This window comes from Schistocerca serialis, chromosome 9 (assembly GCF_023864345.2).
Source record: "Schistocerca serialis cubense isolate TAMUIC-IGC-003099 chromosome 9, iqSchSeri2.2, whole genome shotgun sequence".
NCBI lineage: Eukaryota > Metazoa > Arthropoda > Insecta > Orthoptera > Acrididae > Schistocerca > Schistocerca serialis.
This window is the reverse complement of record NC_064646.1, coordinates 249,695,234-249,710,910: the sequence shown is the minus strand read 5'-3', so window position 1 is coordinate 249,710,910 and position 15,677 is coordinate 249,695,234. Positions and strand designations below refer to the sequence as shown.

General features: G+C 42.0%; 1 protein-coding gene across 1 annotated transcript in view; it reads left to right on the top strand.

Moving 5' to 3' along the window:
• Positions 1 to 15,639: 15,639 nt before the first annotated feature.
• Positions 15,640 to 15,677, top strand: part of LOC126418482 (flexible cuticle protein 12-like) — a 30,156-nt gene continuing 30,118 nt past the window's right edge. The window contains exon 1 of the mRNA XM_050085259.1: positions 15,640 to 15,664. Coding sequence (XP_049941216.1) covers positions 15,650 to 15,664 — 15 coding nt within the window. The 5' untranslated portion in view covers positions 15,640 to 15,649. The remainder of the gene's footprint in view (positions 15,665 to 15,677) is intronic.

Below are 15,677 nucleotides of genomic sequence, written 5' to 3'. Positions count from 1 at the left end.
AACTGCTTTAGACGACACTACGAACACCTCGTGGTTTATGCAAGATGGTGCCCGGCCACATCGCACGGCCGATGTCTTTAATTTCCTGAATTTCGATGATCGTGTGATTGCTTTGGGCTATCCGAAACATACAGGAGGCGGCGTGGATTGGCCTCCCTATTCGCCTGACATGAACCCCTGTGACTTCTTTCTGTGGGGACACTTGAAAGACCAGGTTTACCGCCAGAATCCAGAAATAATTCAACAGCTGAAGCAGTACATCTCATCTGCATGTGAAGCCATTCCACCAGACACGTTTTCAAAGGTTTCGGGTAATTTCATTCAGAGACTACGCCATATTATTGCTACGCATGGTGGATATGTGGAAAATATCGTACTATAGAGTTTCCCAGACCGCAGCGCCATCTGTTGTTGAAAATTGTAACTACTGTAATTTCGAAAGTTTGTCCCAAGCATATTGCAACAAACGGTGTATTTCTATCGCTGCTCGTTTAGTGTTTATTGCCGTTTCAAATATACCAGTCATTTTTGAAACACCCTGTATATATATATATATATATATATATTCATGGCATCCAGTCTTACAAATTTACTGTCTCTGATGGACACATGTCCACATCATCCGCTCTCAAAACTCCGCCATCTATCTCCCCACATCCACTACTGCTGGCGGCTCACCTCCAACTGCGCAACGCTATGCGCTGTTCACACCCAATACCGCAACACTACAATAGTAACCAGTCCAAGAACGCAAACTATACACAGACTGTGCACAGCACAGTCAGTGATTTTCATACAGAGCGCTATGTGGCGTTAAAAACCTAAACAGCCTACTTAAATAGCCCCATGCTCCCCACAAAAAAATTTACAAATTGTTTTGGTCTGTGGCCAATACAGATCTGAAAAAATTTTTCGTAATTACGATAACAAAGAAATCAAATGCACACACTTATTGATATACTGTTGGTCAAAAGCAAAGATTTTCTCACAGTCCATACAGACAGTCCTGATCGTTCATCACAGTAAAATTGTAGTAAAAGAAAATCCACACATAAGTAATGGATTTCCATGCAGTCTTGAAGAAGCAGTGTTGTCCTTCCAACAGAAAGACAATGCTAACTCTTGACATGCAGACAGGTAATGGGCCACAACAGAGCAAACCCACAGCAGAGTCAGTCGAAGTTGAAGAATATTGATAGGTAGGTCATCACAGAGCAGACCACTGTAGTCCTGTTAGAGATAATGGTATTGGTGGGCCATCAAAGCTGCAGACCCACTGTAGTCCTTGTAGAGATGGCCAGCAGCCATCTGTTGCGACTGTGCGGGTGCACAGTCACCATTAAAGAGTCTTGCAGACAATATAGCAAGTCCATAAACCACCACTTGTGCACTCACAAACTGCTTGGTATGTCCTTAGAACCAGCAATGCTTTTAACCAGTCCCTTGCTGAATTATCAACACACATGCAAACACTAACAGTCCCAACTTCACATCTATTGTGCATATACTATGACCAACTGAAACGTGTGCAATGAAATGTAACTCAATTTGAACTGGTGTCTATACAATTATAAATTTACAAATAAGAATACAATTACAAAGGTACAATATACATCATTAAAGAACATAACAATACAGATAACATTTGTAGTAATATGGGCTTTACAAAAGAATAGAAATAAACATATACATCAGTGTTACAGGAATTATGACATAAGTAAATACATAAAATAATGAGAATAGATTTCAAAACAATAATTTCATACATGAGCGTTGAAACAAAACAGGATAAATAATGTCTAAACATCTTTACAAAGTAAATAACATATTTTTAGAAAAATTGTACAACATAACTCTTATCAGCTAAACACATAATGACAGGAAAAACACGAATACACAATGGTACGCAAACACATAGCGGAATAATACAAAAGGAAAGGTCAGGGTTCGTTTTCAATGTAACATTTGGTACTGCAGTCCAACCCAAAACTTCATTCCATAGATCTTTCCTTTTATTTAAACATTTGCTCCTCCAAAAAAAAATCCTATCTGACCCTGTTGCCCCTAAACCCTACTGTTTTGTTCATATCCCCTTTTAAAATAAATATTTCTCAATGTACAATACTCATTTTTGGCCAAATCTTTTTCATATAACTTCACAATACATTCTTTCCCTATTCTTCATAGTTAGTTTCTTATATAGTCTACCCCCTCTTAAGCTAACTTAAATCTACTGAACTCAGATATATATACTAAGGGACAAGACAATGTAGCAGCACAAAACAAATTAACACAAACAAGCAAGCAAAAAAAGCAAATTGCTAAAGCAAGCAGCAGTACATCTAAATTAGCAAAGCAATTGCAACATTACAACTAATATAAGGCACTGTGCAGCAAACAAGAAAAATAAATCAGTAGTAAAACTGGCTTAACAGAGTAATACAAAGTGAAATTCAGTTGCACTATGCCTGGCAACCCCAGCAGCGGCAAATGTAATAACTTATATCTAAACATGTCAAACCCACAAGCAGAAAAAAAGTACACTAAAGACAACAATGCTGATAAGGGAAATGTCTATTCACATCTTAATGTCTATGTCATTAAAGTGGTGTACCACAAAAATTTATTCAACAAAAACTTACCAAGTACTTGAAACGAAAATTATGTATGCAGTTGCAGTTATTAGTCCCTTCTTATTGTTCTTTCCTTTCCAAGTGCTCCTTTTGTCGAAGAATGTGGATCGTAAAATTGTTATTCACTAGATCTATTGACAGAAAGTGTTCACATTAGCAAATGCATTTAATTTTATTTTATATAACCAATGCTGCAACACAGCTGGAAACCAGATATCAAATGAAATAAGTAACTATGTAAATCAAAGCGCAAAAACATCATTAAATAGCCATGTGGCATTTCATAAGTCAGTAGAAATTCTCTCAACTCTCATAGAAAGACACTTGTCATAACCAGGTGTGCAGATGTAAGAATATTTTCCATCAATTCATAAGAATTTCAGCAAGTAGTACAAAGTACGTGCTCCACAGTACAATCATATGTTTCCAAGTAATAGCGTGTCATATTTGCGATGCTTTCTACAAAGGAATGTCAATAGCAAGGTTGGTCTCTTTTTTTTTTCCACCTAATGGCTTTTTCTCCAGACAGCTGGCACAGTTTGGCGCCCACAACGCATTATGTCAAGGTCACTTACGACAACAGTTTGCACTACAGTGACAGTCTCACATAAAAAAAATTCACAGATCGAAAAATCACAGCAGAAATGCGTAGAAACGAAATCTCATGAATAGCAGTGTTGTGATACATTCACGCATGGACACACAAGTTATAACTCTTAAAGTACGATTCTTGGGTTCCAACATCCTTTTTCACAAACCAGTGTCCCTAACTTCTATTTATTATTCATATACATATAAACACGTAATCACATTCCTCATATACGGTAGCATCATCTTATTGATCATAAACATACCTCAACAGCATAATACACACTGTCATTGTAATAATAACATCATAAAACCTCAGCCAAATCTCCAAAACGTCGTAGCTTTCTGCAATGATTTCAAAACCTTCAATAAAGTCATCTACCTCAAACGTACTTCAAAAATCATAATCTTGTACCAAATACATCATTCAAAGCACTCATAGTAACAGAATGGTCCCGAGAAAAATATGAACAGTTCACAAAGTACAGACAAAATACAATTTCATAAGTGTGAAGTTATACTACTGTGTAATTATGTAAACATGTGTCACTGACATAGTAAAAAAAATGTTTCTCTCTCTCAGTTAAATGAGCAGATAGCTTTTTAATTCTGTGTTACAGAAATATGGTACCAATGTGTAAAGTTGTATAAGCAAATACCATATTAGCTAGAGCTCCTAGCGCTCGTTACACACTTAGTACACAAAGTAGGCGTGTACCCCCCTGAGGATTAATGTAATTATACCCTCAGGTGTTACAGATTACAGCAATGGAATGAAATATATCACGGAAAACCTTTGTATCTTTGTAATCCAATAATCTTTAAAAATAAATATTTTAAGTACTCAATTGATCACTTAAATACGTGTACTTTAGCGCTAAACTGTGCGTCTTGTAAGATAATTCTGTCGAAGTGTCGTAGTTATCGACCTCTGTAAGCAAAGTTCTGCAGAAGTCAATGTACTTACCTCGTAATAAACGAAAGTGAAATGCTGTGCGTATAGATGTCGTTATCATTACGTACATTACCGTGCTCAAGAAAGTGCTATACTGTAAAGTATTGTTATGCCAAGGAAAAGGCTGTCTCATTGTAGCTATACCACTAAAGTTACTACTAAAACATGTTTTACTTTCCAGAATAATACAGAAAAGCTGTGCAGATATAAAACAGATACAGCACAAAAGCAACAATGTAAATTGTGTCACACATTAGTAGCGTCATGATATAATAGTGTAGCTGTCAGAAAGTACTTTAAATAAAAAAATGTCTTTTCAAGTAAACCAAAATGTTGCATTAAAATCTCATTAGCAGTATATGTTCTAAGTATGTAAGCCTTAAAGTCGTTACATAATCGTGCAACTAACAAGCAAGAATGTACACACACAATAACACTGTGTCCTCTGTTCACTATAACAATGCATTTGTAATTACTTGTCTAAATAAGTACCCTAGGTTCTAGACTGGATAGTTAACTTTAAAACTTTGCTGCATGTTAACAGTTTCTAAGTGTGATAAAGCTTACTAGTAACGTGAAGTGAAAAAATGTATAGCAAAGACTAAGTTAAAAAGCAGATTATCTCTTAATAAACGGTTTTATATGTGAAATGTGGTGTAATCGTTACTCTTCCTAGTATGCAGAGTTTCAACTTCAACGCAATTATCCTGTGGTATACGTTGGTAAGGAATGCTAAGATTTTTCTCAAGCTTAGCGTCTATGTTGTTTTTCTCTGAGCCAGCCGGCGCACGTGGCTGCCTGTGGTGCGTGTCATTGTCTGTCTCTTTGTTGGCACGCTTCGTTATTGGGTTAGTAGAAGTAACGTCTACAAATTCACATTGTCAAGAGGGCCCTGCTCTGTTTGAATCCCGCCAGTTCTGATGAAATTCAAGTCTGTCGTTACGATTACATCGTCTGTCGTCATGTCGGTAGATTCCGTAGTTTCTTTTTTGTCGGTCATGTGGTTAAGAATTTCTTCCGGAATCGTAACTGCGCGGTGGACCGTTGCTTCTGAAGTTATTCTGTCTCCCTTGACAATAATTATTTTGTTTCCCATATTGTCTGTTTCTCTGATTGTCTCTGTCATAGTCATTACCATGGAGAGGTGATCTTTCCCAGTAATTATTATTACTCTGCCAACGGTTGTCATACGGGTGGTGTCTGTTTTGGTCACTATTTTCGTTGTAAGAATAACCTTGTCGTGTCCAGTTATTATTTCTGTCATCGCGGAACTGTGACGGATGTGACCTGTATTTGTTGTGTTCCTGTTTTCGTGTTCCGCTATTGTCAGTGTCAATTTCCAATTCTTGTAACAGTCCCTGAAAAGCTTCAATGTCGTCTTTGCAACGTCCTGCCAAAATAATATGTCGTAAATGTTCAGGCAATTTGATTAAGCAAATGCGGATGAGTTCTGAGGGGTTGTATGGGTTTGACAGGTACTGATTCTTGTGCAACATATCTTCAAAATATTTCACAAGACTGGAAAATTCAGATTGTTCGAAATGTTTCATCATCATGGTGCTATGTATTACTAGCTCTTCTGTAGCTAGAGACCAATATGCTGAGACGAAGGCATGTTAAAATTCTCTTTCACTGTGACAATCGTGAATGCTCGATCGCATTCTTACAGCTGGTTCATTCTCTAAATAGCCACACATAAATTCTAATCTGTGCTCCAATGACCAGTTGGGAGGAAAACAATAAGAGAATTGATGAAACCACGCTTGTGGATGAATGTCGTTGCCAGAATTCTTAAATGTTTTGAATTTACGTGTAGTAATGAAATCATCATGTCGGCGTGTCGCATACCGGTCATTGTTACTTCGTTTCGGCGGTTCCATCTCAAAATTCGGTGTACCTTGCCAATTTCTTTCATAATTTCCAAAGTGCCGTGTGTTATTGTTTTGTGGCTGTTCCGTATTTCTATGTCCCTCTTCCCGTATTGGAGCGCGAGTGTCCTCTGAAATATGTAATTCTTGTATTACCTGTGTCAACTGATCTTGTACTTCCCAGATTTCTCTTTTGTAGTGTGTATTGATTTGATTTTGATTGAGTTTGAATATTCTAATTTGTTCATACTCTTCTGTGTCAGTGAAGGCTACGGGTCTTGTGTCATTCAGATCATCATCTACCTTTGTAGATAATTTAGTGAACTGATCCGAAAGTTTGGCTGCTTTCTCCGATAATGAACTGATTTCCTCAGTGTATTTTTCTGAACCAAGTTTCAGAGGGTCCATTTGTGTTGAAAGCGAATCTGCTGTGCCCTTTAAGTTTTCCTGAGTTTTTGCAAGTTGCGTAACCGAATCGGTAGATGCAACTGAGTCAATTTTAGCTTGCAAGGTGTCACGATTTTCATGAACAATAGTTTGCAGTTCTTTTATGGCTGCTTCGTGATTCTGTAAAGCATTTTCATGACGCACAAATTTGTGTTTTTACGTCATTACAGACTTTTTGACATTTCGATTCGATTTTTGTAACTCAGCAGTTAAATCTTCGCGTGTTTGTTCAAGCGTTTGTTCCATTGAGTCTAACTTTTGAAGCTGTTGCTATTTTTGTCTCTGATTTTGTTCCATTGTGTCTAACTTTTGAAGCTTTTGCCCCATTTGTTTCTGATTTTGTTCAAGCGTTGTGTCTAACTTTTGTAGCCTTTGTCCCATTTGTTGTATTAACTGTAATAACAATGAACTGGTGCCTGAAACATGTTCCTCAGGGCTGTTCGGCAGTGCATTTGAACCGGCAATATTCGCATTTTGAAAATCAGAAAGTGTGTCTTGACTTATTTGAGAAAACGGTGAGGACGCAAAACCTGAATCTACAGAATTTGCAAGATTGTGTCCCGTCATTTCGGATTCCTGAGGCGAGCTGTTGCCGGCCGATCGATCGATAATGCTTCCCTGATCACTAATTGTTTCACTGTCTACACCATTATTTGCAACCCGCTCCATTTCCTTATGCACAATTACCAAATTACTGCTTTAAACATTAGTTAATTCATTACACGGTGGCGCTAACACACTACTTTCGTCTTCACCGTCATTTCGCAGTTTACTTTGGAGCCTAGTATTACGTTTTTCACCCGCCATTATTGTCACAATATTTCACACGACAACACAGAAAAGCACAACTTGAAGAGCAAAATAAGAAAACACATTAACATAGGGTTGAAAATAATAACTCGTTAATTGCAAACACAGCTGCGAAATGATTGGTGCATATCTACATGCATGTTTTACAACAATGAAAAACTACAACTACAAAGGAAATTCTCTCTATAATTACGCGCTAGCAATAAACAATAGCTACACGAATTACACAAACTACAGAAAAAGTCAGAAGAATCCAGTGAGGTAACCTCGGCTAAGGGTCGACATATGAAACGTCCCCTTAGAAAAATCAGTGAATTACTGTGCTGATAAACCCCTTACGTTATTTGATTTTCAGACAGCTGAGCAAAACCGAACCTACTCAGACATTTCTCTCTTTACTTATTCTAATCATCACTAAATTGACACACAATATTTTTAGCGCAAAGCAATCTGACTTTCAATAATCCCTACAAAAATTGCGCCCTGACTAACAATAACCTATACCTTTCATGAATCACTTACCTCACAAAAATCTTCGTTACTCAAACTACTGCAATACAGCGAGCGCCAATACTGCCAGCTAAATAAAAGATTCTAACTATTGAAGTCACTAACTACTGATAGGCATAGTTAGCAAATGAAAGATTTTGATAGAGAACAAACAATGTATTTACCATAATAGTGTTCAAAAGTCGTAATATATATATATCAGTTCATGACATCCAGTATTACGAATTTACTGTCACTGATGGACACACGTCCAGATCATCCGCTCTCAAAACTCCGCCATCTCTCTCCCCACATCCACGACGGCTGGCGGCTCACCTCCAACTGCGCAACGATACGCGCTGTTCACACCCAACAGCGCAACACTACAATAGTAAATATTCAAAAAATGCAAACCAGCCACAGACTGCACACAGCACAGTCAGTGATTTTCATACAAAGCGCTAAGTGGCGTTACAAATATAAAAACCTAAACAGCCTACTTACAACATGATGTGGCGATCCGATGGCAGGGTGTGGTATGGCGAATGCCCGATGAACGTCATCTGCCAGTGTGTGCCGTGCCAACAGTAAAATTCGGAGGCAGTGTTATTATAGTGTGGTCGTGTTTTTCGTGGAGGGGGCTTCCACCCCTTGTTGTTTTGCGTGGCACTATCACAACACAGGCCTACATTGATGTTTTAAGCATCTTGTTGCTTCCCACTGTTGAAGAGCAATTCGGGTATGCCGACTGAGTCTTCCAACACGATCAAGCAACTGTTCATAATGCACTGCCTGTGGCGGAGTGGTTACGCTACAATAACATCCCTGTAATGGACTGGCCTGCACAGAGTCCTGAACTGAATCCTGTAGAACACCTTCGTGCCAGGCCTCACCGACCGACATAGATACCTCTCCTCAGTGCAACACTCCGTGAAGAATGGGCTATTCCCCATGAAACCTTCCAGCATCTGATTGAAAGAATGCCTGTGAGAGTGGAAGCTGTCGTCAAGGCTAAGGGTGGTCAACACCATAGTGAATACCAGCCTTTAGGAGAAAGTAGGATGTCAGACGTTGCACAGAAGAGCTACATTTCTGTATCCACCCTTCCGAACACTGAAAAAGATCTCCGTTGCTGATAGAGACGTGACATTAATTCCTGTGAGTCAAATTAATGACAAAGTTTCAGTTATAGATAACCATGCAGTAATATGCTGTTCTGTTTTTTATCTTCTTCATCATCTCCCTCAAGCATTAGACCAGTCGATGAGACGATACTTCTTGACCAGTCCATCTTTTCTTTGGTTTACCAATGTTTATCGATGTACTGTAGCAATTGTTTCAGGATACGTTCATCGCCAATTATTTCGATTTGTTCTTTCCTTAACCTTTACTTAAACATAAAATTCCTTCATTATTTGTCATGGTCCTATTTTTTAATCAATCTTGTTACGCCATAGTCTGTTGTCAAATATCTCATCTTGGCGGCCTAGAATACGCTACATATTCTAGAGTTCAAAGTATAGTTTTTCACTTCAGTGTCGTCCACTTAATAAAACTTTAGCATTGTTGCATTATTAATTGCCCCTTACAGTCTTTTGGGATACCACGCAACACATTGAACCTCTCAATCCTATTTTTATGTATTCATTTCGTCGAGACATGATATGTCGCATCCCAAGAATCTGAAGATATTAACTTGTTCAATAGCTTTGTTTCCCATTATGAATATACATTTTAAAGGTTGAGATCCCTGGAACACCACCAACTTGATTTTATTTGTCGAAATACTTGTTGCTTTGCCACTACGTGTAGTTCATATAATGCTCTTTGTTGTCGGCAACTGGAATCATGTTATCAGCAAACATAAAGCGTTTTCAACAATTTCTTTCCTTGAATCTGTCCTCTATATGGCTCTGAGCACTATGGACTTAACTTTTGAGGTCATGAGACCCCTAGAACTTAGAACTATTTAAACCTAACTAACCTAAGGACATCACACACATCCATACCCGAGACAGGATTCGAACCTGCGACCGTAGCGGTCGCGCGATTCCAGACTGTTGGGCCTAGAACCGCTCGGCCACTCCGGCCGGCTGTCCTCTATATCAGATTTCATAATGCGTTGATACCATTCCCTCACAATATCGTCAACACGTAAATTAAAAAGTACCGATGTAATGCACCCTGGTCTGAACTCTTTATTAATATTTCCTTGGGACCTATTTGCAGATTCTAGCTTTAAATTGGTCTTTGATCTATTTCGGATAGCTTCAATGAGATGTAGTGGTGTCTCTCTTTTTCCATAATACTCCAAAGTTTTCCTCTGGGCACACTGCAAAAGGCTTTAACATAGTCTGCAAAGATTTTAAATTATTTACTCTTCTTTTTTATGTGTCTTATTTTAATGAGAAAATATAGTTTTAGTAGGCCTTCCTTTCCGAACACCAGTTTATTCTCCGAATAATGTGATATTTACCATGTTTCTCATTCTCTTTACTGCTATTGACACAAGTACACTCCTGGAAATGGAAAAAAGAACACATTGACACCGGTGTGTCAGACCCACCATACTTGCTCCGGACACTGCGAGAGGGCTGTACAAGCAATGATCACACGCACGGCACAGCGGACACACCAGGAACCGCGGTGTTGGCCGTGGAATGGTGCTAGCTGCGCAGCATTTGTGCACCGCCGCCGTCAGTGTCAGCCAGTTTGCCGTGGCATACGGAGCTCCATCGCAGTCTTCAACACTGGTAGCATGCCGCGACAGCGTGGACGTGAACCGTATGTGCAGTTGACGGACTTTGAGCGAGGGCGTATAGTGGGCATGCGGGAGGCCGGGTGGACGTACCGCCGAATTGCTCAACACGTGGGGCGTGAGGTCTCCACAGTACATCGATGTTGTTGCCAGTGGTCGGCGGAAGGTGCACCTGCCCGTCGACCTGGGACCGGACCGCAGCGACGCACGGATGCACGCCAAGACCGTAGGATCCTACGCAGTGCCGTAGGGGACCGCACCGCCACTTCCCAGCAAATTAGGGACACTGTTGCTCCTGGGGTATCGGCGAGGACCATTCGCAACCGTCTCCATGAAGATGGGCTACGGTCCCGCAAACCGTTAGGCCGTCTTCCGCTCACGCCCCAACATCGTGCAGCCCACCTCCAGTGGTGTCGCGACTGGCGTGAATGGAGGGACGAATGGAGACGTGTCGTCTTCAGCGATGAGAGTCGCTTCTGCCTTGGTGCCAATGATGGTCGTATGCGTGTTTGGCGCCGTGCAGGTGAGCGCCAAAATCAGGACTGCATACGACCGAGGCACACAGGGCCAACACCAGGCATCATGGTGTGGGGAGCGATCTCCTACACTGGCCGTACACCACTGGTGATCATCGAGGGGACACTGAATAGTGCACGGTACATCCAAACCGTCATCGAACCCATCGTTCTACCATTCCTAGACCGGCAGGGAACTTGCTGTTCCAACAGGACAATGCACGTCCGCATGTATCCCGTGTCACCCAACGTGCTCTAGAAGGTGTAAGTCAACTACCCTGGCCAGCAAGATCTCCGGATCTGTCCCCCATTGAGCATGTTTGGGACTGGATGAAGCGTCGTCTCACGCGGTCTGCACGTCCAGCACGAACGCTGGTCCAACTGAGGCGCCAGGTGGAAATGGCATGGCAAGCCGTTCTACAGGACTACATCCAGCATCTCTACGATCGTCTCCATGGGAGAATAGCAGCCTGCATTGCTGCGAAAGGTGGATATACACTGTACTAGTGCCGACATTGTGCATGCTCTGTTGCCTGTGTCTATGTGCCTGTGGTTCTGTCAGTGTGATCATGTGATGTATCTGACCCCAGGAATGTGTCAATAAAGTTTCCCCTTCCTGGGACAATGAATTCACGGTGTTCTTATTTCAATTTCCAGGAGTGTATTTTGTATTACGTATTTAAGCGACTTAGTCCTCTAATTTCCATTGTTATTGATGCTCTTCTGAAAATAAGAATTATTGTTGGTTTCTTCTATTACATTAGTAATTTTCTTTGCTGTCAGCACTGATTTACAAAATATAGAGCCTATGCTAGCTTCTTACGGTAGGTATTTGCAAAGTTCTCTATTCAGATTGTCAGTTTCTTGAGGTCCTCGGATTTTCCAGCTTAGTAAGGTCTCTTGAAATTTCTTAAAATCTATTTTCTCAATTTCCGCAAGACATAGCTTCCTCATTCTCCTTTTATTCCGATCGCCGATTTTTACACAACATTTTTTTTCCATTTGTTATTAAATGATGTTATTCCTAAACATCTCCCGAATATCCAGGTAAATTCGTGAATCCGTCTGCTCTAGTAAAACTTGCTTTCTGTTCGTGGTGAATTTAAGTTTACAAAGTTTATAGAAGTTTTCCCATTCTGATTAACTGTAGATTCTCCGTTTATTCCGATTAGGTCTTTACAGGGCTGTTTTCCTGTTCTAGAATTTATATCTCCTAGTGTGACAATACAGTCTTTCTTATTTGTGGAATCAATGACACTTTACAGGCTCTTCTAAAATTTATCAGATTCAGTCTTTCTTCTTCCTTGTGGGTCATAGGCTAATGTAGTACTCTTACATCCTGAAGCTATTTTAAGTATGTGTGTTAAAATTCTTTCATTTACCCAGCCCTAAGATGTTACCCCGCTTTTTCCGCGCTTGTGGTTCACAGTAATGAAGTGATAATTTTTGAAGTGGCTGTGTGCCACTCGATGCTGAATCTGCCGATGAGGTTGTGCTGTATTTAATGTAAATGGATGATGATGATGACGTGACTCGCTTGCGTGGTGGAAACGTAACTAAGTCTTAATCTCAAGTTAGCTGTTTTTGCGAAAAGAGTGTTTTGTGTACCAGCCTCAAATCCAGACAGTGAAAGAAGTTTCAGGGCGGCAGGAACCTTATCTCGGAAAGACGACGGAGACTGGATCCGGAACGAGTCGACGGTATTCTAGGAATTCATTGCAATTACAATGCTAACAAAAAATAGTAAGGATTTCTGATTTTTAGATGGTAACTTACATATGTAAATTTGAACCAATAAAGCAAATGACGCTATGTAGAAATATAATTTTTTCACTCTGAGACCGACCATCATTACAGAAGGTGGTACTTCCTTAAGTTTTCTTTGAAATTTTTAGCCGCTTCAAAATTTTGTAGTTGTCTACAGGAAGCTCTTTTGTCTTGTGGGTCGTATTGAGGTCGCGATTATACGCTGCCATACAGGGACATACGCCTACAGCGTAACTAAATGGATCTTAGGGTAGTTCCATCAACGGGGACGCGGGGATGGGTGGCTGGGAAGGGGGGGGGGGGGGAAGGGCAGAGTAAAGCAAACCTACGGACACAGCAGAGCGGGGACCAGGACAGACGCGGCGGCCTTCGTCATCACCCGCAAACGGCGCCTCTTTCGACCGCAGCGTGGCCTCCCACCAACGACAGAGGTGTGAAATACACTCCTGGAAATTGAAATAAGAACACCGTGAATTCATTGTCCCAGGAAGGGGAAACTTTATTGACACATTCCTGGGGTCGGATACATCACATGATCACACTGACAGAACCACAGGCACATAGACACAGGCAACAGAGCATGCACAATGTCGGCACTAGTACAGTGTATATCCACCTTTCGCAGCAATGCAGGCAGCAATGGAGACGATCGTAGAGATGCTGGATGTAGTCCTGTGGAACGGCTTGCCATGCCATTTCCACCTGGCGCCTCAGTTGGACCAGCGTTCGTGTTGGACGTGCAGACCGCGTGAGACGACGCTTCATCCAGTCCCAAACATGCTCAATGGGGGACAGATCCGGAGATCTTGCTGGCCAGGGTAGTTGACTTACACCTTCTAGAGCACGTTGGGCGGCACGGGATACATGCGGACGTGCATTGTCCTGTTGGAACAGCAAGTTCCCTGCCGGTCTAGGAATGGTAGAACGATGGGTTCGATGACGGTTTGGATGTACCGTGCACTATTCAGTGTCCCCTCGACGATCACCAGTGGTGTACGGCCAGTGTAGGAGATCGCTCCCCACACCATGATGCCGGGTGTTGGCCCTGTGTGCCTCGGTCGTATGCAGTCCTAATTGTGGCGCTCACCTGCACGGCGCCAAACACGCATACGCCCATCATTGGCACCAAGGCAGAAGCGACTCTCATCGCTGAAGACGACACGTCTCCATTCGTCCCTCCATTCACGCCTGTCGCGACACCACTGGAGGCGGGCTGCACGATGTTGGGGCGTGAGCGGAAGACGGTCTAACGGTGTGCGGGACCGTAGCCTAGCTTCATGGAGACGGTTGCGAATGGTCCTCGCCGATACCCCAGGAGCAACAGTGTCCCTAATTTTCTGGGAAGTGGCGGCGCGGTCCCCTACGGCACTGCGTAGGATCCTACGGTCTTGGCGTGCATCCGTGCGTCGCTGCGGTCCGGTCCCAGATCGACGGGCACGTGCACCTTCCGCCGACCACTGGCAACAACATCGATGTACTGTGGAGACCTCACGCCCCACGTGTTGAGCAATTCGGCGGTACGTCCGCCCGGCCTCCCGCATGCCCACTATACGCCCTCGCTCAAAGTCCGTCAACTGCACATACGGTTCACGTCCACGCTGTCGCGGCATGCTACCAGTGTTAAAGACTGCGATGGAGCTCCGTATGCCACGGCAAACTGGCTGACACTGACGGCGGCGGTGCACAAATGCTGCGCAGCTAGCGCCATTCGACGGCCAACACCGCGGTTCCTGGTGTGTCCGCTGTGCCGTGCGTGTGATCATTGCTTGTACAGCCCTCTCGCAGTGTCCGGAGCAAGTATGGTGGATCTGACACACCGGTGTCAATGTGTTCTTTTTTCCATTTACAGGAGTGTAATTGTATAATTCATTATTATCTTTGTCGATATTCGATTTTCGAGGGTTTATATGCTGTGCTTGTCGTCTTTGTATATGGAAGACGACAATCTGTACAGGTATCGGTGTTTCTTAATATTGCCGTTCATTTCTTAAAAGCATTTTCCCACATTCTTCGGTGAAGAACTGCTGAACAACTGCGGAATATTCACAGTTGTTTGTTAGCTATTATTAATAATTTTGTAATTATAATTTTGTGCTTAGCCCTAATTTTGAATTTGTCTTAGTATCTTAAAACTTGCATGTGTACTGGTGTGCCAAGATCACCAAAAAACCGTTGTATCAGATTACTACAGAGAAGTAAAAACAAGTTCAGTTTACCAAAAGGTCTATTCGTACCGAATCACAAATAAGTAAGTGTAGCAGTGCGTGTTCTTAATTTTATAAAACGTAGGAATCTTTCCACAATATTAATCGATTTCTCTTACTGCAAGCACCGGCAGTACAGGACGATTACTCAGGTGCAAAATTCAGATGCCTGGTTGTTCATTCCTGGAACCATAAATTGGAAGACGGTACACAGCAATGATAGAGATTGTATGCTCGAATTATATTTTGGAAATTACCGTGCTTGCTGTTACTTAAGCAGAAATATTCGTTGTTGCTATTTTCCACCTCCATTGTCGTGATACTTTAGCTCTTCGATTTAACGTTTGAAGGCAGAATACTTCAATTATCCGCGCATCTGGCGCGTGGCAGGATTATCTGATCCCTGGCAGTAGGACTGTAAAAAAAGTGAACAGCCGGCTAATAATGGGGCATTACCTTGAGCAATTTCAAACAAGTTTCGGGCACAGCTCATGGAGATGACTAGCGCGGTCTTTGGCAGCCTACCGGTGAGTGGGGCACGATGCCCTCCAAGGACCTTATATATTACGGCGTGCGCATCGGAGGGCACTATTTCTTCAGGCACCTCCAGCAGAAATGGCCGTCATCAAGGTGAGGCACCGGG